Raw genomic sequence first — 19954 nt, forward strand, 5'->3', positions numbered from 1 at the left:
GCTTAAGCACCCTACTACAGTAGGAATTCCTGCCAACATTTCCAATCATTTTCTTCCTATGCATCCATTTTCCACCTGGATGTAGTCTACAGGCTTGATCTGAATTTGTGGTTTTCAAATAATCAAAACTGGGTTTTTAACAAATACCATGTCCTTAAGATAAAGCCATACAGCTATATCTGAGTCTTCTCATTCCATCCTACTCCAAATACAGAAAGTGGGGTTTGTCTTTAATTTCATTTGACATTAACTGCAGAAAAACAACACAAACCACCAAAAATAAACACTAGTAATAATACTTTATTCAAAAGTATATTTATATATATATATATCCAAAAGTATTCAAGGCATTACCTTCTATTTTGCAATATGGAAAAAAGTTTGACTGAAAACAATAAAACCAGCAAGCTCTTGGTCAAAAAAAAAAAAGCTCTTCCAATAGTCCCCTGATGTACAAATGATTCAGACCTAGGAAAAAGACACCTTTTCCCTTCTGTCTTTCCCTTTCTTGGTGTAATGTTTGAAGTTCTGTGCAATGCAATTTCCAAATCCAGTCAAACTGTGCAAAGCAGTGACCTTTGAAAGTGTGTGCTGTCTCAACAGAACTCAGAGGCACAAAAGCACATTCAGAGTTAATTCACAACAGACACTGCGACAGAAACATCTAAGAAACTTCCTCAGCCAGATCCAGCCCATCAGATTCAAGCCTAAGGAACCAGCTGGCCAGAGAAGAGTCTAAAATATCCAAGATCTACAAACAGGGATTTGCTCTTCCCTCAAGCCACAGCAGAGAAAATGCAGGTTTCAGAGACAAAAGCTCCTGTAGATGCAGTTTGAGGAAGGAGGGAAGTGACAAAAACTTAAATCCTCAGAGACGCTCATGTACGTCAGCTCCTGCCAGCGCCAAGCCTGACCAAGAATAAACAGAGCTAACGAGCCTGGAGCAGTGCCAATCAGCATTAGAGAAATTATGTGCCAGGCCAGGGAGTCAGCTAATCCACAGGAAGACTGTAAAAAACACTCCACAAGAGCTGCCGGAACTCACAGCTCCCACAGCTGCCAAAGCCTCCTACCCTTAGAGGCTTTTTAAAGTTTGGCTTTGGGATATCAGGCACAAGACTGCTGCTCAGCATGGCTTAGGGACAGCAGAAGAAAAGGAAGAACACAGTGCAAACTGGAAACTTGTTTTCATGTACAGTCCTACCCTGCAACTAGGAAAAAGGGGAGGGCAGCTTCCTTTGCTGCAGGTTCCAACTGTTCACTGAGCACAGCAGCCTAGCTGGGTGCTGGAGCTCAGCAAAGGCACAGAGCACAAGAAGTGCATCAGCAAATGCAAAAAGTGACTACACAGCTCAGAGAAAGGTTGGTGTCATCACTTGTATAAAACAAACCGGCCCAAAAGCAACAACCAAACCTCCATTATACAAAATAACCTATGAAAACAAATCCTCTGGGAAGTGTCCCAAAGGCAGGATTTGCCTCCAGCTCAGCTGCTCCTCACCAACAGCCCCAACAGCAAGAAGCACCAAGACATTTGCAAATCAAGACCCACAAGAGAAATATATTCAATGGCAAGAGGGACAGACTTCCCAGCACACACAGCTTGGGGTTTGGCTACTGGCACAATCTAGGGAAGCTCAGCAGGATACTCATCTTTCAGGGAAAAGAGAAAACCAGGATTAAGAAAAGCTGCTTCATTATGGCTAAACATGAGCACTAAACCCAACAGAAATCCAAAATACCGGGATTTGTAATAAAATCAAAATGTTATTGTGATTATTAATGTGTCACTAAAACAGCATTTTCCAACTCAACTGAGCCTGCACTGCTTTGGCAGCATGAGATGCTTTATTTTTTTTAAATATACCAATAACCACAATCCTCGCTTCAACAAAATTGGGGTATTTTGTTGGGTTTTTTTTCCTTCTGTTCTTTAAACGAGGACAATAGATGCTTATTTTGGCACAGAAAACATTCCTCCAAAGCCACACTTTGGCTTCCTTTTCCCCCACTTTCTTCAACAGTATCCAACACATTAACCTCCCCATATTAAAGCAAACATAGAAGCTAGTAGAAGCTGCAGGTACAGAACCTCTCTCAAAAATACAGAAGACCCCTTCAGAAATGTGATTCTGGAGCATGAAAACTGGCCTGAGTATTCATGGAACACCAAAAAGAGGCATTACTCCTACCAGCACGGCAGACATCCCTTTTTGTCCTTGCTGACAGCAACATGATCTAACATAAGTTTGTCTGTCTTAAGAGTCTGGAAAGGAGAGAAAGCAAAAGGCAAGATCTCTATCAGCACCCTGGTAACACCCTTGCACCTACCACACATGGAAAAAGCAACATGCTGTGCAAATTGCCTGGGCACTGCTTCGGAATGCTGCAGAAGACAAACATGTAACCCATGGCTTCTGCCACCAGCAGTAAATCAGAGCTTTTATTTGCACTTTATCTGTGCCCCGTCTGCGTCAGCACAGCCACGCTGCCAGGCAGTGTCAGCTGCTCTGGGGACTGGATGTTGTCCCTGAGGTATGGCCACAAAGGAGCTGGGAACAGGTCAGGCACAGAGACCACTGCAGGGACCACCTCACCACCAGGTCCCAGCCAGTGGAACAACACAAGGAGGTTTAAAGGCTGGAGCTTTACCTACCGGAAACAGGAGATGTGCCAAGCCTCATTGACAGTCTTGTGGAGGCGCTGCCCAGCAGCAATGCTGTCCCCACATCCCAGACATCTCCAGACTTCTTCACCTGCACACAGCAATAAGGGAACAAACAGCAACCAGTTTACAGCAGAGAAAACAAAGATTGGTACATCCTTCATAAAGAACAACCTTAAGGAACTGACAGGAAAGCCTTCCCACATGGCAGTCTATAACCCAGAATGGCAACTCCCAAATCAAACTCTGATATCTTGTATTTTTTTTTCTTCAGATGTGACATCTGCTTCTTCACATTCTGCACAAGAAAAAAATACGACTTTTCATATGAAACAGTTCAGTTACAGCTCTGTCAGAGCAGAGATTTCAGGAAGGCAACACTGGTTTAGTACAACAATTCCAACAGAGAACCTTGCTCGGCCAGGAAGCCACACTACTGCTTCCCCCACAGCACTGACTCAGCACATAACGTTTGCTCTTATTTGTATAATTAACTGGATTTCCCAGAACTGAAAGAAAGGAAAGGCAAACTTCATTCAGTAGAGAACAACTAGACTACCAGGAAAGAATTACACTCTTGAATGAATAATCCCATAGAGACTGTACAGCCAATACCAGGCTACCGTCAGACTGAGGAAGGGGGAGTGATGCTACTGGCCTGTTGCCCTTTCAGAAAATACTTATAACAGTTATAATAGAGCTAGAATAGTTTTTACTAGAAATGCCAGAAAGCCCCAGAAAGAGCTGGTTACTTAGATGCAAGCAAGCTAGGAATACAGAATGAAAGCTTGTGCACAAAGAACATTTGGCACACAGATAAATGCTATCCAAAATCCCAAGGGCAGTGCAGGCATATTAAAGAGTCAAGAATCTTAGTTCAGCAGAGGATGGCACAAGAAATGTGTCACAGAGCTGAGCAGATCCCAAATCTGTTTCTTCCTGCTACCAACAGTTGCTTGCAGCAAGGCTGCATTAAAGGAAAAGTTGCACTTAGACAAGGAAAACCACAAACCACAGACTTCCCTGTTCCAAAGAGTGGTACAACTTGGTTAGGCAAGTTGCTTAGGCAAGTTCATACCACTGCTGAGTTCCTTGAAGCTACACAAAACAGGAGCCATCAACCTTCCATGCACCTTTACCCCACCATGTAGGTCAATGACAATGTTTAAAATTAACCAAGGTGAAGATCTTGCACTTTTGACATGAATAGCTATTTCAGGGAAAAAACCATTTGCTGCTCAGCTACAAGCACCACTATCACCAGCAGTACCCAGAAAGGTCTCTGTAAAGATGTAAGGCTCAAAGGGTTCCTTCAAATGTGACAAGTGTGTAGGTTGCTACTTCAATTCCCAAGTGTGCATCAGTTCCACACCTGGATCACCTGCCCCTGTGCCCTCCTACTAATCCAGAACACCAAGAACTCCACCTGAGCTCACATCTGCACAGCAGAGTAAAGGTTGGGAGATCCTTGGAAAAACCTGACCCTGCCTGTGTTGTCCTATAAAGGAAATGGCTTTTCAGCACACTGGGAATAGAAGACAAAGCCCCGTGTGCCTGTGCCTCCATGCACAGACAGCCAATGCTCTCCTCTCCAAGCAGGGCAAGCCCTGGAAGTCAGCTGAACTTCTGAAATAGCTGCAGGCCAAAACTACCTGCAAACCAAACATTCTGCAGCTCCATCCCCTCCCATTCAGTGTCACCAGCACAACACACACGTGTCAAAACTGTGGATCCTGTTAAAGACATTTAAAGATCAATGACTACACCACAGCTGTCTACAAGCAACAAATTACTCCTGGACCATCCAACAGAATCTGACCCATCAGCTTCGGAACTTCATGAAGAAGAAACAACAGCTACTCTCAGCTGTAGTGCTGCATCTGTTTAAGTGTACCCAGCAAGGCTGATTAGCTCACAAACGGAAACCAACAGTCCTCAATCCAACAGAAATTGCTTCAGTATGCAGGAGAAACGACGGAAATGAACAAAACAGAGCAGGAAACAGTGCGAAGGAAACGCAAAGGGACATAATCCATGTAACAGGTCCGTCGAGTTCCCCAGGCCGGGAGGAATGTGTCAGAGACGGCCAGCGAGGAGCAGTCGCCGTGGCCCCGGCGGGCAGCGGCCGAACGCCGGGGGCACCGGGGGATCTCGAGCGGGACAACAGGGACGGGGTGAGTGGCACCGGCAGGCCCCGCGGGCACCTGCGCTGCAGGACCTGGTGCCGGCTGCGGCCGCCGCGGGGCGGGACGCGCCGCATCTCCCATGGCCGGCCCGCGGATCTCACTGCACCCGCCTGGAGCCCCCGGGCCGCGCGTGTGGCCGCGAGCCGGCGGTGCCACCCGCTGGAGGGAGCCGCGGGCAGGCCCCAGAATGCTCCCCAGCCACGGGCTGACGTCCGGCCGGGCCGCGGGCTCAGGAGGCAGCGGCCCCGTCGAGCCCCGCAGGGGCCGCCCCGCGACACAGCCGATGCAGCAGCGGCCGCACAACGGCGGGAGCCGCGGCCTCGCGTACGCGCGCCCGCCCTGCGGTCGCGGAGGGCGGCTCCTCCCGCGGAGGCGCGGCCGGCCCGGCCCGAGCTCACCTGGCAGCGCCTCCATTCCGCGCCCGCCGCCCGCGCCCGCCTGACGCCAGCGGCTGCCGCCGCACCTGGGCCCGCCTCTCGCCAGCGCCCGTCCCGCCCCCGCCCCGGTCCAATCGGCGTTGCCCGCCCCGCGCACCGACCAATCCCCGCGCTGCCCCGCAGCGCCGGCCCCGCCCTTTCCGTGCCGGCGGCCAATGGCGCGCCCCCCGCCCGCAGCCCCGCCCCGCACGTGCGGCGGCCCCGGGCGCGGCCCCGCCGCTCCCGCTCCCGGCCCCGAGGCAGCGCAAAGGAACGGCGGCGCACTCCGCTCAATGTAAAACCATTTTTTAATTCTAAATCACTTTCACAACAGTGAAAATTAGTGAGGAGGAACGGTAACGCACTCACCGAGCCGTCCGGGCCGGGTGCGGTCGGGTTACGGGAAGGGGTACATACAAAAGCACACCAGGGAAAGGGGGAACCAAGCGTTAACACTTTTAGACTATTTCATCCTTGAATTGACAGAAAATAAGAGCTCTCAGTCATGCTTCTGCAGCCTTCTCCAAATCAATTATCTCTCTCACTCCTAGATGGAGATCCCCACCCCCGATCCGTTAAAATTCTGGTTTTTAAAATGTATTAATTAAATATATTTCAGTACCTCTTGAATCTATTGCAGTCACTTCTCTATCCTCTTTATGGAATAAAGGCTTCAATGGGCTACCATTCTCCTCCCTGCATAACCTCTCAGCATCGAGTTTCACAGCAGGAAAGGAGAAGGAATCCATCCCTTCTTACTGTCACATGAACCTTCCCTTCCCATCAGCAGGTGGTGCTGACTGCGCAGGAGAGGAACCCAAAGCTGCGACATTGTAGGACAACCAAACGAAATAGCCTGTCCTCCTGGGAAGGGCCCCAGTTACCAAGTTACACACTTGAGAAGAACCCTATGCCAAAGTTCAGCTACTCAGAAGTGTCTCACAGCAACAGCTGAAGCACCACCTCAGCTATAAATAGTTGAGCAACATATTCTGTCAGATTATCACTGAGTCAGGTATAAATCTGACGTGACAAAACACTGCAGAAGCTCTGCAACATTCTACTTGCCAGATGGAATTTTGGAGGTAGGCAAGTTAAACTTCAGTGATACTCTGTCTTGACACTAAAAGGAAACAGTTTATAATTACATAAATAAACTTCTATAACAATTAATTAAAGTTGTCCTGCCCAGGAAACTCTGCCATATGCTAAAAAATCCCAAGCTATTGAAACAAAGTTTCTATTAATTGATTTGCTTTTCAGTTTTTCTGTCTACTGCCAGGGAAGTCACAACATTCATCTTGCAGGAAATCTTTATGACTACGAATGACCAAAATAAAAAAAAATCTAAAAACAGTAAGAGAAAAAAAATGGAATTGCCTAGTCAGAGAAATATGAACTGTTCATCTTGCTAGGGAATCTCTCATACCTGTTTCGAAGGAATCTACACAAATACATCAGGAGTACTCTTTAAAGCTGAATACCCAACAGGATTCCAAAGTGGCTGCAGATTGCTCACCTTCTGAAATATCCCCTCAGCACATTAGTGGTCGTGGTCTCCTCCAGCACTTCAAATTAAAATCTTTGGTAGATTTTAGCTGCAGGGACTCTGGAGCCGTAGCTGTTCTGCTGTGGCACGGGAGAAGGTCTGTGTGCACCTGCAGAGAAAAGGTCTTCCAAATGTTCCCTACTGAGCATCTGCTGGCAAAGGCAGGATCTCAGGTCTCCTCCTGTGTAATTTTACAGTATGACAAGTTTTACCTCAAAACTCACGTAAAGAGGCCTTTTGTTCCTCTCCCCAAACAAGCTGACCTCAGGTCTGTAATAGGATTTTATCTGGAGTACATGACCTTGTGTAGAAAGTCTCAAATTCTTGAGAGAGATAAATGTCGCTACAGTGACGAGGTTGTGAGGGGATTATCCACGAGTGCAGCACAGGTGCTGAACAGAGCTGGGGAAGACAACACTGTTTGTCAGTGAGGAACTGGGCTGGGTCCAGCAGCCCCACCTGGCTCCATAGCCAGAGAATCTTCCAGTGGCTGGCTCCAGCATACTCAGGCTTTAAAAAATTGCAGCATAAATTTGTATCCCTTCTTCTAACAGCCATCAGAAGCATCAGGAAGGGTTTTCCATCACGCTGGGAAATAACAGACGGAAAAGAAACCGGAACCAGTCTCCAGAGCTGGCTCCGTCTGCATCACGTGCTGTGCCCCAGGGAGTCCCAGCAGTGCTGCAGATGATTTCCTGGAGAAGGCCAGATGTTGATGGAGACATGAAATAACATCTGCAGCTCTGGCAGATCCTTCATGGTTGCAAAGCAGGAGATACTGGTCACACTGGAGAAGTTTCCTTACCTGCCCAGTCTGTTAGGGATACCTGTGTATCCCACAGACCTGGTGTCACTGATTGGCACAGGATTTCAAAGCAGCACTCCCTTTCGGAGTGCAGCTCAACGCTAGGCCCACGGTTTGTGGCAGGAACCCATTGTACAAGATATCTGAGCTGAAATACACTTTTAAACCAATGTTTTAATTACCAACTCTGGTGCAAAATGTGAGATTCCTCGTTGTGCTGTGGTACCACCAATTCCTGAAGCCCATAGTTAGCTATGGAACCAGACACCAAGAGGTTTAAAATGGGATGGGGATGCAGTTTGTAACTGTTTCAGTGGCCTTGTTGGTCATGAATATATAGAATAATGGAAAAGACTTATGCAATCAACAGCCAGAACATTATCACCAGTGCCACAAACAGGAAGAGGCGGGAAAGGAACTGCTCATCCACATATTGAGGAGTCCCTGGAACAGCTGGAAAACAGGAAGTAAAAAAAAAAAAACAAACAACAGTTCAGCTCCTTCCTTTTCTCTGAGATTGTGTATATTCTCAATATAGTATATTCATACATTGAAAAATATGCAAAGAATCTGCTTGGTGAGAAAGTTGCTACTTCCTACCCTCAGCCTGGCTGGCTGCATGGGCAGATCAGAAAGAAGACAAGTATCTTGAAGCAGGACTCCTTAGTTCAGTCCCACCCCCAGCAGATTTTCAGGGGACACTGAACTATAGTTAATAGGGAAGATAATGTGACCCAAGGACAGCACAGGATCATGGCAACGCTGGTGTGATGTGAAGAATGAGTTTGTTCCTCATAATTCCTGTGCCATGTGACAAGGTGGAAGATGTGCCAGGCATAACCTTTCCCAAAGTAAGTACAGAGAGCCCTGGGCAGTAGGTGTTCTTGTTCAAAACAGATTCAGTTTGTCTACAGTGAAGATGGGGAGGAGGTTCTCTAGGGATTACTTCATTGTTAGAGAGCAAGGTCACCCCTTGGAGTAATCCAACTGGTTTTTGTTAATCAAAAATGTGAAGTAATTTCACTGGAAAGTTACTTCTTGTAGAATACAGATTACTGTCTCAGAGAAAAATTTCTGAAAAATGAACAATCTCTGCATTCATAATTTTGTGGTACAGAGCACCAGTTTAAATTTTTCCTTCTCATCTTTCAGGAAATGGTCCTTTCCTGCTGTTTTTAAAATCTGGGTCTCCTTCATACACCCCTAGTGACTCCTTTTTATTATTATTAGAAAGTCTAGTCCAATTTGTCTCATTTTTCAGGAGAAGTCTGCTGGTGTACCAGAGGAGACATCTGAATTAGAGGAGAATAGTCTCCAGTGCCACTGTTCCTCTGCAGTCACTGGTCTCCCAAGAGAGCCTTCAGCAAATTATATGGAAGTGACAAACTTGCTTCTTTTATCAGTCTGTGTACAAAACATACCAGCCACAGACCACTTCTCTACAGAGTGTTTTTGCCCTTGTTTTGTGGTTCTATTGACAACACTGATTACTGTTCAGAATATTTTGCCATTTAGCAGGTTATTTAAGAGTTTGTAAAATGTCTGTCTGTATGGGGCAGGAGAAGGACCCGTGGTACCTGGAGGAGGTCGCCCGTCGTTTATGTTGAAGGCTGTTGCAAATATACCAAAGGGAAAGGCCCCAATTCCAAAGGACATCTGGAAGCCACCATCACCAAACCCAAAGCCCTGGAATCCCTGCAGAGAACAAAGAACAGAAGACAAAACAGGTACCAATCACTTAGAGCCTATTTCAGAGTATTTTGTGGAAGTGCAGACATTCCCACTCACTGGCTTTCCCACAGCTAAGGGAGGGCCAAGCTGTCTGGCAACTTTCAGTCTGACACACTTTTGTAGATATCTCCTTAGCTCTCCTGGGTTTAAAATGTTTCAGACAGCAGCAAATTCACCAAGCAACCCAAAGGTTTGAGAAAATGAAAACTAGCAACTGCAGTTCTTGCTTGAGGGCCACAAATTAGGACAGTGTTTCTCAACTGTAACCTTTTCAACTTAAAATAGAAGGTATCTGCCAATGTATCAAAACCAGCAGAAATAATTCTATTTAGAATGTCTTAACAATGTATCGTGTGTTAACAGCAGTTAGCCATATAGGAAAAGTACTTAAGAAAATAACCTAAACTGATTTTTGTGATACATGTGCATCAGTTAAATACTCAGTGAAATGATAAATTGACAGTGGGATGCATAGGAAAACCACAAAAAATTTACCACAGGGACTCAAATTAAGGTGGCAAAATGACCTGGGGCAGGAATGCAAAACATAAGGAAAGGAGGAAAAAAAAAAGTTACAATGCAATAACACTGACCCCGGGGGATCCAGACTAAAATACCACATCAAGTCAAAAGACAAGTGTTCTGCATTGAGATGAATCCTGCTCTGCAGAAGCAGTGTGCTGTTTGAGAACTGACTGTGTGTGAATCTAGGGGCTTGGGTCATGCCTAACTCTGTGGAGAGCCCACAGTTCTGTAATCCAGCTATCTGTCCGCTCACCTCAGGATTAAAACAGTGATACCAGTTCTGAAAGACCCTCTGGTTTATCACCACCAACAATGGGAGGACACTTGATTTTACTCATATAATAAAAGCCTCAAGTTTTTCTTGCTTGAGCCTTGATTTGAGGAGTTGGCCTTTAGACCATACTCTTCTCAAGCATTTTGCCTCTCACTGTGAGGGACAGCAAAGCTCTCTGTGGCAGGTACAGGATCTGAAGAGAACAGAACCACTGCCTTCACACCCCATCCCTCTGATTTACAGCATCAGTTGTAAGGTTCAAGTAAGGTACAGGAGCTGATTTAATAAGTCAGCAATGCCCTAGAGAAAGAGAACAGCTGAGCTCCCAATACATTCAATACAGAAATGCACCTTAATCACACCCTGCAGAGTTGTTTGCTTGAGGCATGAGGGACACAATCCTCTCCAAGGACCCCAGGCTGAGTTACATGGAAATGTGCCATTGTTTCATCAGGTCATGCCTGCTGCCATCATGCTGAAGAACACTGTGGTCTGTCCTACTGCCTCCTCCCACGTCTGCTCCATCTGTGCCAGCTTCTGTTTACACTCACCCTATGTAATCTCCTCAACAAAACCACAGATCCCTCTTCAAATCATGTATCCAACAGATATTGACTTTCTCTTGCTTGTAATGCCATGGTACAGTGACATCCCATTGAAAGGAGAGAAGCAGGTGTCAGTGTCAAAAATCTAAATTAATACATGGATTAATTAATGACACCTAAGTTTTGACAGAAATACACTTGCACAAAGAATTTTCAAAGCAAAGTGCTCCTTGTATTTAAATGTGGAGAACAATCAAGTATGAAAAGCTTTTCCAGTGACAGCACACTGGGCTGTGTTCATGAAGCATGATCCAAGTGGGGCATCCCAAGTTCTTTGGGATGCTCAAGGCACCACAGGAACAGAGCTCCCTGCCACACCACAGCTATCCATGATCCATGAACAACCAGCTGGGGAAGAGCAGGGTGTGTAAGCTGCAGGAGCCTCATGCAGGTTCTGTCACACATATTATGTCCTCCAGGATGAATTAATACCACTATCAATTAAAACTAAACCACTCAAGCTTGTTTGATCACTCACCCCTCTGTTCTCTGGTTCAGGTCTCTGTCCTTGGGGTCGTGGTGGAGTTTTCTCTCTGCAGGAAGTTGTGAAATTAGCTCAAGTGCAAGGACATGTGACAACAGTATCTGCAGTAGACTGGCTAATAATCAGAACCACCATAAAAGACACTGTCCTGGGGCCATCCAGCAGAGCTGGAGCAGTGTGAGGGAGCCAACAGCAGCTTTGGACCTTGAGCAGCACATAACACTGCACTTCTGAATAACAAATACCCATTGCAAAGGCTAAAAACTGAGGACATGAACATTTAATATAAGCTTCTCTGGTCAGATAATAATCATTGCAACCTGCCACTTGTAACTGATAATTAACACTTGATTCAAATTAAAATGAATTGCCAGTAGAACAAGAAATGTGTGCAAACCCAGGCCCTGAAAAACCCAGAAATATTTGGCAAAAAGATCTATGTCTTTTGACAAAGTATTTAAAACTGAGAATCCAGCCCTTTAACAGCTTAATCTTAAGACCCTAAACTAAAGTTTCATCTTTAATTTTCAAATGAAAATAGTTGCATTTAGGTTTCTTACCTGGGGTCCTGTTGCCCAGTGCTCCCTCTTCCATAGAGAGGAATAACTTTATCTCGACTGATTCCTGCTTTGCATACAGGACACACTTGTCTGTTTGGCCTGGTCTCTAGCCACTAAAAGAAAGGAAATGATAAGAAAACTACTAAAATACCACAAAAGTAACTATGCAAACCTCATTTGCAGCCAGGCAGAAAGACTTTTAGCAGTTTCTCACAAAGTTCTGGAGCAAAACATTTTAGTAAGTGCCAAGTACTCCCAAAGTGGAGTTGGCACTTTGGCTGTTGTTCTGGTGGGAACAACTTGTTGATGTGCACACATTCAGATCTGCACTGGAGTAAAAGGAGAAATAAGGAGTATGAGCAGTCCTGCAAAGGCAAGGGCTAGCACAGCCAGCCTCCCTGTCATCCACCTTCTCTATAATGGTAGCACAATGTAAAACACTCTGTATGCAAAGAGAAGTACACTCAGCACTTAAAACTGCAAACTAAACCCTGCAAGCTCCAACAGTAATTGTACCAAAACTGCAATTATGCAGGGCTTAAGAAACTCAGAAGTGGAGGTAAGTGGAACAGAATCTAAGTTTTCTTGTTGCTCAAAGAGCAGATTGCATGCTGTTGCACATTAAGCTGCATGAGCAGGTTGTGACTGCCCTGGAGAGAAAAGCACGTTTGAAAAGAGGGGGATACTCCAGAGAACCAAGGGCTTTATTGAGCAACTGGAGCTGATGAAAGACAAAGTAAAAGAAAACCTGTCTTACCTGGTGTAAACAAGGCCAACTGTGAGCATTCCCAGGACAATTTGTTCACAGAGCAGAAAAAGAGAGGAAAATAGAATTAGTTACTGAACTCTATATGACAAATGTGCAGTGTACAGGGATGGTGCAGCTTGGTGACAACAGAATCCTGGAATCCAGCTGGGCCAGTTCTGCAGCCTCCCATTAAAATAATTTTTGCAAACACAGCCCAAGACTGATCTCCACTGGGTTTTTTTCAGATTACACAATCTAAATTCCTAATGTGGTTCTGTGCATCTCCCACTCCTGGGTCCTCATCCATACCAAAGGCCCAGAGAGAGGCTGCATTCATCTTAGGGTTTATTGCACAGATTTTCTTGTCTGAAAAGCTATGAAAAGCTATCCCAGAGCCAAGATGCAAATAAGCAAGATGTCACTAATGAGACTTTAGGATCTTAGAAATAGAGCTGGAACTTCAGCCACATTCACAGAATCATGGAATAACTAGGGCTGGATGGTAGCTCAGGTACCCTCGAGTCCAACCTGATGCTCAGAGCATGGTCAGCTATTGAGATCAGACTCAATTGCTCAGGGCAGAGAAATTCCCATTAAACAGATTAAATTGCTATGGCAAATTAAAAAAAGGTCAAAGACAAACAAGCTACAAGATAAAACTGCTAAACAGCCATCTGCTTTCAAAATCGTCTCAATAACATCATTCAGACAAGACACCTGGTACTTTTAAGGTTCCATTACTCCAAATCCTTTTGTCCAATAATTTAATAATTAATAATTTAATGTTATTTTATCTTAACACACCCTAAGCCAGTGATTTTCCATCTCCCCAAATAAAATCCTGTATTTTCAGATGTTATGTATATTTAGACAGGAGAAAAACACTTTCAGGCTTCTTTTTATTAAAGATTTAGCTCACTGTGTAAAATGAACTCCAACCCCCTCACATTTGTCCATGTCAATCCTTAACTTCTTCACATTCAAGAAAGGGTATATTCAAACCAAGTTACCCACATCAGAAATTCTGCACATATATCTGTGCTGTACATTATTTCCAAGTCAAATTAAAGAACTGAAAAGTTCCTAACACAAGTGCAATATCATGGGAAGGAGAAATTGCCCATATGTAAAAGCTTATTGCCCATATATTTTTTTTATGGTTTCAAAGGAAAAAAGAGCAAGCCTGGAGGAGAAAAAACAATTTGGCCTACAGAACCCAGATGCATATCCAGGTTTAGCTAGGCAGAGGTCAGAAAGGAATTCAGGTCTAAAGAACATTTCTGTGCTAGGCCAGACAGCACAAATAAAAGAACACACATAAGCAAACAGTATCAATGGCACTGAACTGTCTGCGTGGGGCTGCTTGTTTGCTTTTACACAATAATCCAGCAGTACGGGGAGCTTAAGACACAGGAAACCCATTCCCTGGAATACAAGCAAAGAAAAACAGCTGAGGAGCAAACCCAAGCTGTCATAAACCAAACCCACAGTCCCTCCTCTAGAATGACAAACTTCCCAGGTTTTTATGGGATCAGACAGATGGAGTTCTGGCTGCTGTGTGGGGCTGCAGCACCTACCAAAAGAGGTGCCCACACAAGCTGATAACTGCATCCTTGGCAGTGTCTAAACAGATGTTGCATTCAAAAGTGTTGTCCTGGTTAGTGTTGTCCCCAGAACCATTGCTGCTGCTGCTGCCACTGGTCCCTCCAGTACTGGAGCTCTTTGTTGATGCAGAAGCCGTGGGTCCTTTGCTTGCCATCCTCAAGGACTGCCCAAACAAGGTCAAGAAAATTCTCCTCTTGGAATCCTAGCTGTGAGAAAGGGAAGAAAACCAATCAAAACTAAACAATTATTGGCATTATGAACATTGCATCCTGGCCCCATTCCAAACTGGTAGTGACTTATCTAAAAAGCTCTTGAGTCCTGTTGTTGATGGTTTTAGTTTAACGTAGCCAAGAGGGATCTTTTTTTAGAGACTAAGCTACTTTACAGTCCCATAGTGTGACCTAGCTGATGTGTGACCTGTATTTTACTGTCAATGATGAACACCCACAGCCAAACAACCCTCCTGTATTTTGTCATAAATGCCATTTGCTGTAAGGAGAATGAGCTCCCCTAATCATACATGCTCTTCCAGAATTCAACACAACTTATAACAGAGAGTGCAGTCAGAAGCAGAATTTAATCATAAAGTAATTCACAGTTCGAACAGACTGACAATGCAGAGTTTTAGGTTCAATGTTCATTAGTTTGGAATATTAATGACAATAATGGCAAGCAAAGGTGGCTTAGAACTTGAATTCTCTCCTGAGCAGTATACAGGTGCTATCACAGCAGTGTTGAAATGACTATCAAACATTCCTAGTATTTTCAAACTATTAAACATTTCCAATCTAGAAGTAAGGTAGTAATGCAGAAGTATCAAAAATTTTACCTTAATGTGCTTGAATTTAACTTCCATGCTCACACCTCTCATTAACACAATCATATTGACCAAAGAACAGCATTTCTTTTCAGTAGTAACAACCTCTACAGTGCAACTCCTTGATATGTAAATTCCACAGTACCTAAAAATTTGAGACTCAGCACAAGGCATTTGTACTTCTAGAAATACTTTTACCAGTACAAAATTTGTAATCCAAGAACTAAGAGAGTTTCAGTAGCTACAGAAATTAATTCACTAAAATACAAATGTTTAAAATATTTCACTATGCTTTTCATGAAACTCTAACATCATGTTGAAGCTGCAGGAACAGGAATATTTAGATAAAGCTGTGAGAAACAAACAGGTGATTCAGACTTTCTGAACTTTTTGCAAGTGTACAAACAGTGAAGCACCTGAATCTTTCAGAAGGTAATTTCTTTTCCAACTTACCCCCCAAGCACTAAAGGCTTTCCTTAGTGTTGCCTCTTTGTAGCAGAGCTGCAGCTCAGGTGCAGGGCAGCAAACTAAAGCCTCAGGATCTCCAGCTGTTATTGCCACCAGCTTTTTTCCTACAATACAATCCCACTGCACAGTCAGGAAAGCATCACACCCGGGCCTTGTGAAGTACTGCAGCAAAGACTCAGTTACAGCAGGTGAAATCTCTCTCTGCAGAGCTTTTTCACTCCGTTACATCATTTTGCACAGTGTCCCAGAAGGGCAGGTTTGTATTCACAGATGCTGCACCTCAACATACGCTGCTTTCAGTAGTGCTGACTGAGCATTTCACACCATGACTCCATTTACACTCAGTTCCTTGTACAAAATTAAAATCCATGTTAGAGCAAGGCAGATGGAAATGCTGCCAACCTACAAATTGTATGCCAAAGACACTTGGGTTTTTCACACATCCTTACAACCAGAATCTTCAGCCTGTCTTGCTCAGTAGTTCAAGTGAAAACTTATCAACTTGGACCTCTATATATTAATAAAAAAGTTGAGAAAATCTCCTTAAAACCAAGGAGTGCAACACACTGTAAAAAATACTGCATCCCTTTACAGAATGGTCACAAGAAACATCTTGACACATAACAGGAGGAAAGGAAGTGTACAAGAGGCAAATAAATACATTCTGAGTCCCTAATATCAATGTGGAAAAAAGTTCCTTTTTCCAAATTAAATTCTGTATATTAACACAATGAATCTGAAGGCTTGTCAAAAAGATAAAATCTGTATCTCCACAAAAACTTACTGAAAATTCCCCTCAGTTTTACTAACTACAACAAATAAATAAAATGTTATGAAGAAGGATGACAAAGAAATCCAGAGAAATATCAGTAATGATATGGAATAAAGATGGCTGAGACAGAAGAAAGATTAAAATGACATAATGCAACAGGCACTGAATCTCCTTTCCTAGAACAGGTCATTCCTTAATCTCTGCTGGGGATCCTCTCCTAAGTATTTGTTCATTGGCTGATGGGGCCCAGTGACCTGGTAGGACATAACCAGTTTAAAATATCAAAACCATAGCAAAAGACAACAGTAAAAATAATAAAAGCCCTCTCAAACATTTGATTTTGTCCCTGGAATAACCCAGGTTAACATAATTGGTCTGTAACAGCTGCTGCTGGGCTCTGTACATCTGCTCATATACAAAGAAGCAAATGTGGAACAGCTTCCAGTGGCTAAATTTACATTTGATAATCATATATTGTGAGTGTACTCTGAATCCTACAGTACAAATTCAACTGCAAATGGAACTTGTCCTGAGTGCAGAATGAGCTCAAAATTGAACAATCACTCAAACTTCTTAAACTCTGAGACAAAATTCTCTAGGGGAAAAAAACCTCAACAAACCATAAGCAAATCACAAACTAAAAAAATCAACAACTATCACAACAGGCCAAACCAAACCCATTCTCAATTTGCTTTAGAGTTTTGGAGGAAGACTGTGAGTACACTGGGATAGTACATCACTTCAGGGGTTAAGCAAACACAATTCAGGGATGCCAGTCAAGGTTTGCTACAAAGTTGTCCTCCAAATCAGGCCTCCAAATCAACCCTGGAGGCATGATGAGCAACAAATAAAACAAGGGAAAGGATATAAAAATAGCTGATACCTAACTGCAGCCATTCAGAGGTCTTGCCTTTTCTCTTTCTTACTTCTTTGATTTCTACATATTTACAGGAAAACAGTATCTTTGTTTCATAAAAGCCATTTAGATTAGCTGTTCATTTCCTTCAAACCACAATCTCTCTGCTATATCCCAACAGGTTGTACTGAAAAATGGCTGACCTTCACTACATCCAAGAAGCAAGAGTGGCAGCAGATGAACAGTTAAGAAACAAGAAACTCATTTGAAAGTAGGCTTCCTAAATAAATACAGAAACCTGGTGGAGCATGAAGACATGGAAGTGGAGGTACCTGAGAAGGTGGAATTCCAAAAGGAGCTGGATGACAGCCAAGAGCACAGGAGGTCCATGACAGGAGTAAGTGCAGGGGCCTGGCAATGTCCATGTGCTGGGTATAGATCTCACTAACAGCCAGTAAAAAAGAAATTTTCCTCTAATATTTTAAAAACTTCATCTGTAAATCTACTGTTCACCAGGAAAGCAGGAGCTGAGTGGCTTCTGTCAAAGATCACACTTCTGAACTCAGCCAATGACTGCCTTTGCCAAAGTACACTGCCCAGCCCTCAAAACACAGGAAACACTTCAGGACAGGCTAGAGGAGTTTTCACCATAAGTTAAGGTACACAAAAAAAATCTGCTGGAAACAGCAGATGAACATTAATTCAACCTGGGAAAGGCAAAGAGGGAGTATAAATTGGAAGCTGATTTCACCTATACAAAACAGTCCTGGAATATGTGTTCACAGCATGACATTAGGATGTCTCAAGTATTTATTTTTTTCATGAACAATGAGAAAAAGTTCTGGTGAGGATATAGAAGTTTGGTTAGTTTATTAACAAAACCCAAAGTTTGTTCCTCTTTGACATAACAGTGAAATAAAAAGAGCAGCACTGTAGGATGTCAATTCCACAGGAAAGACCCTTTTCCATATTTCTTTCCTAATGAATTTTATTTTAGCTAATATTACTGAAATTTAAATAATCCAATTCTAGTTTATTTATGAAACAAGTTCTGATTTAGTTCCTGAACCTTTTGCAGTGTAATTAAAAAAGATTTTTCAGTGCATTTTTCTTATCCCTAAGGTAATAGTGTCATTTTCTGACACTTAAAAATATTTACAAAAGGAATAATCACATTAGAAAATCAATTTAAATCTAAAACTACTACTGAGAGTTTATATAAATATGCTCACTCCTAAGTTTAACAACAATCTTGATACCTAACATATTACAATTGCCTGGGCTTCAAGTACAACCAGGTAATCTTAGCTGAAAACTGCTGACAGTGTCTAGAAGAAAGTGCACTGACTTCTTGACAGTCATTTTAGATATTTTTAACAAACACATGACTGTCCTGTTGTTAATCATTAAATACATATTTATCTCTCACTACCTTTTTACTCTTCTCTGTCCCCCAAACATGTTACATTTTAACTCCTTGGAAACACTTCTCAAGTTCATCTTTCCACTCCCCGTAACCTGTACAGCACTGGGCACCTGCTTCTTGATATCACCACAAAGTGCTCTCAAAACATGAATTCCTGTGCTCACTGGCTCTTGCAAAAGCAGCCATTTGCCTTCCAGCCTTGCCTGGCCTGGTTTCATTACCTGGGATTCTGCAATGCACATCTGTGTTACAGTCAGGGCTGCCAGGGCAAGGGCCCAGCTCAAGGAACACCGAGGAGTCCATGTCCCTTGTAAATGCAAACAGTAAAAACCCTCTGGTGATTAAAGGAATTGCTTTTTTTTATCCGTTCTATAAAGGTTTAATATAGACTCCAAGAAAAATCTTTCAACAAAGATTTTATCCTCTTACCTCACAAAGTCCAAAGGAAAAAAAGAAAAAAAGGAATACAACCAGTTGGGTAATGCTGCCCTGCCCAGCGTTTTCCTGGTTTGCAGTGCCGTGTGAGACAGACGTGCCTGGCTAACCCAGGTTAGCAGCAAAACGTAAAAATATCAAATACAACAGTTATTACATACAACAGACGCGATTTAAGAAGAAGAGAGAATTACTATATGAGCAATTCTCAAAATGCAACCAATGTCATGCACCAGCAGCCGACACCTCGCGACACAGCCCGAGCCCGAGCCATCTATCGCCGCTGGCAGCGGCTGCGGCCCCGCACAGCGCTCACCGGGCACCTGCGGCCCTGGCACGGCGCGTCCGGGGGCAAACCCGGCCGGCAGCGCCGGAGCTCGGGGGACCCGCGCCGGGCCCGCCGGGGGCACCGCGGCCGAGCTCCGGAGCACCGGGCGAGGCCGGCGGTCCCGCGGCGTCCCCGCCCCGCTCGGTTGGAGCGGGCGAAGGCGGCTCTGGCCCGGCTCGGCCTCGGAGCCGCAACCCGGCCCCGGCTCCCCCCACCGCCCCCCGCCCCGCCCGGCCCGGCCCGGCCCGGCTCTGCTCACCGGCGGGTCCGGGCTCCCCGCAGCGCCCGAGCCGAGCCGCCGCTCCGCCGGGCCCCGTCACCTGACCGCCCGGAAACGCGGCCGGCGGAAGGGCCCGGCCCCCGCCCCACCGAGCGCGGCGGCTCCGCCAACCGGGCCGGGGGGGCCGCGGGCAGTGACACCCGCCCGCCGCGGCCCCTCCTCAGCCCGGGCCCCACGGGCGCTCGATACCTCGGGCTCCTCCGGGACGAACGGGCCGGGCTGCTCGGCCCCGCCGCGACCCCCGGCTCTGCTGGCCGGGAGCGGTGCGGGCCGCGTCCAAACGTTGGCCCCCGGGGACTGCAAGAAGTTCGTAGCGAATGCTCGGCCCCAGCAGGAAGGGAGAAGAGAAAAGGAAGAACGGAAAAGGAAGGAAGGAAGGACGGAAAGGGAAGGAAGGAAGTTTGAGGGAAACAAATTGT

The 19954-nt window shown here is 44.9% G+C and overlaps 2 protein-coding genes and 1 long non-coding RNA gene across 10 annotated transcripts in view; 1 reads left to right on the plus strand and 2 right to left on the minus strand.

Moving 5' to 3' along the window:
- Window positions 1–5323, minus strand: part of LIMK2 (LIM domain kinase 2) — a 30904-nt gene extending 25581 nt beyond the window's left edge. Inside the window, exons 1-2 of one of the 2 annotated variants that reach the window (XM_018916470.3) lie at window positions 5250–5323; window positions 2657–2756 (exon numbers count right to left, since the gene is read on the minus strand). In XM_018916470.3, coding sequence (XP_018772015.1) covers window positions 2657–2756; window positions 5250–5265 — 116 coding nt within the window. In that variant the 5' untranslated portion in view covers window positions 5266–5323. Of the gene's footprint in view, window positions 1–2656; window positions 3319–5249 lie in introns of those variants that run through there. The other variant, XM_030230987.2, reaches the window with a different exon arrangement.
- A 234-nt stretch (window positions 5324–5557) lies between these two features.
- Window positions 5558–19865, minus strand: RNF185 (ring finger protein 185). 7 transcript variants are annotated; one of them, XM_050980638.1, is made up of 8 exons: window positions 19725–19865; window positions 15424–15542; window positions 14126–14359; window positions 12558–12576; window positions 11801–11913; window positions 11235–11289; window positions 9199–9316; window positions 5558–8074 (listed from the first exon to the last, which is right to left on the minus strand). In XM_050980638.1, the coding sequence occupies exons 3-8, from the start codon at window positions 14305–14307 to the stop codon at window positions 7977–7979; spliced, it is 585 nt and encodes a 194-aa protein (XP_050836595.1). In that variant the 5' UTR covers window positions 14308–14359; window positions 15424–15542; window positions 19725–19865; the 3' UTR covers window positions 5558–7976. The 7 variants fall into 7 exon arrangements, with proteins under 7 accessions (XP_050836595.1, XP_030089136.1, XP_030089132.1 ...); XM_030233276.2 differs by lacking the exon at window positions 19725–19865 and adding an exon at window positions 19515–19643 and having other exon boundaries at window positions 14126–14355; XM_030233272.2 differs by lacking the exon at window positions 19725–19865 and adding an exon at window positions 19515–19643.
- LOC127060201 (uncharacterized) lies at window positions 8091–17392 on the plus strand. The gene is made up of 3 exons (XR_007778922.1): window positions 8091–8472; window positions 9181–9348; window positions 17248–17392. It is a non-coding gene; the product is annotated as an uncharacterized LOC127060201 (long non-coding RNA).
- Window positions 19866–19954: the final 89 nt, after the last annotated feature.

The sequence above is a fragment of the Serinus canaria genome, chromosome 15 (genome assembly GCF_022539315.1).
Source record: "Serinus canaria isolate serCan28SL12 chromosome 15, serCan2020, whole genome shotgun sequence".
Taxonomy (NCBI): domain Eukaryota; kingdom Metazoa; phylum Chordata; class Aves; order Passeriformes; family Fringillidae; genus Serinus; species Serinus canaria.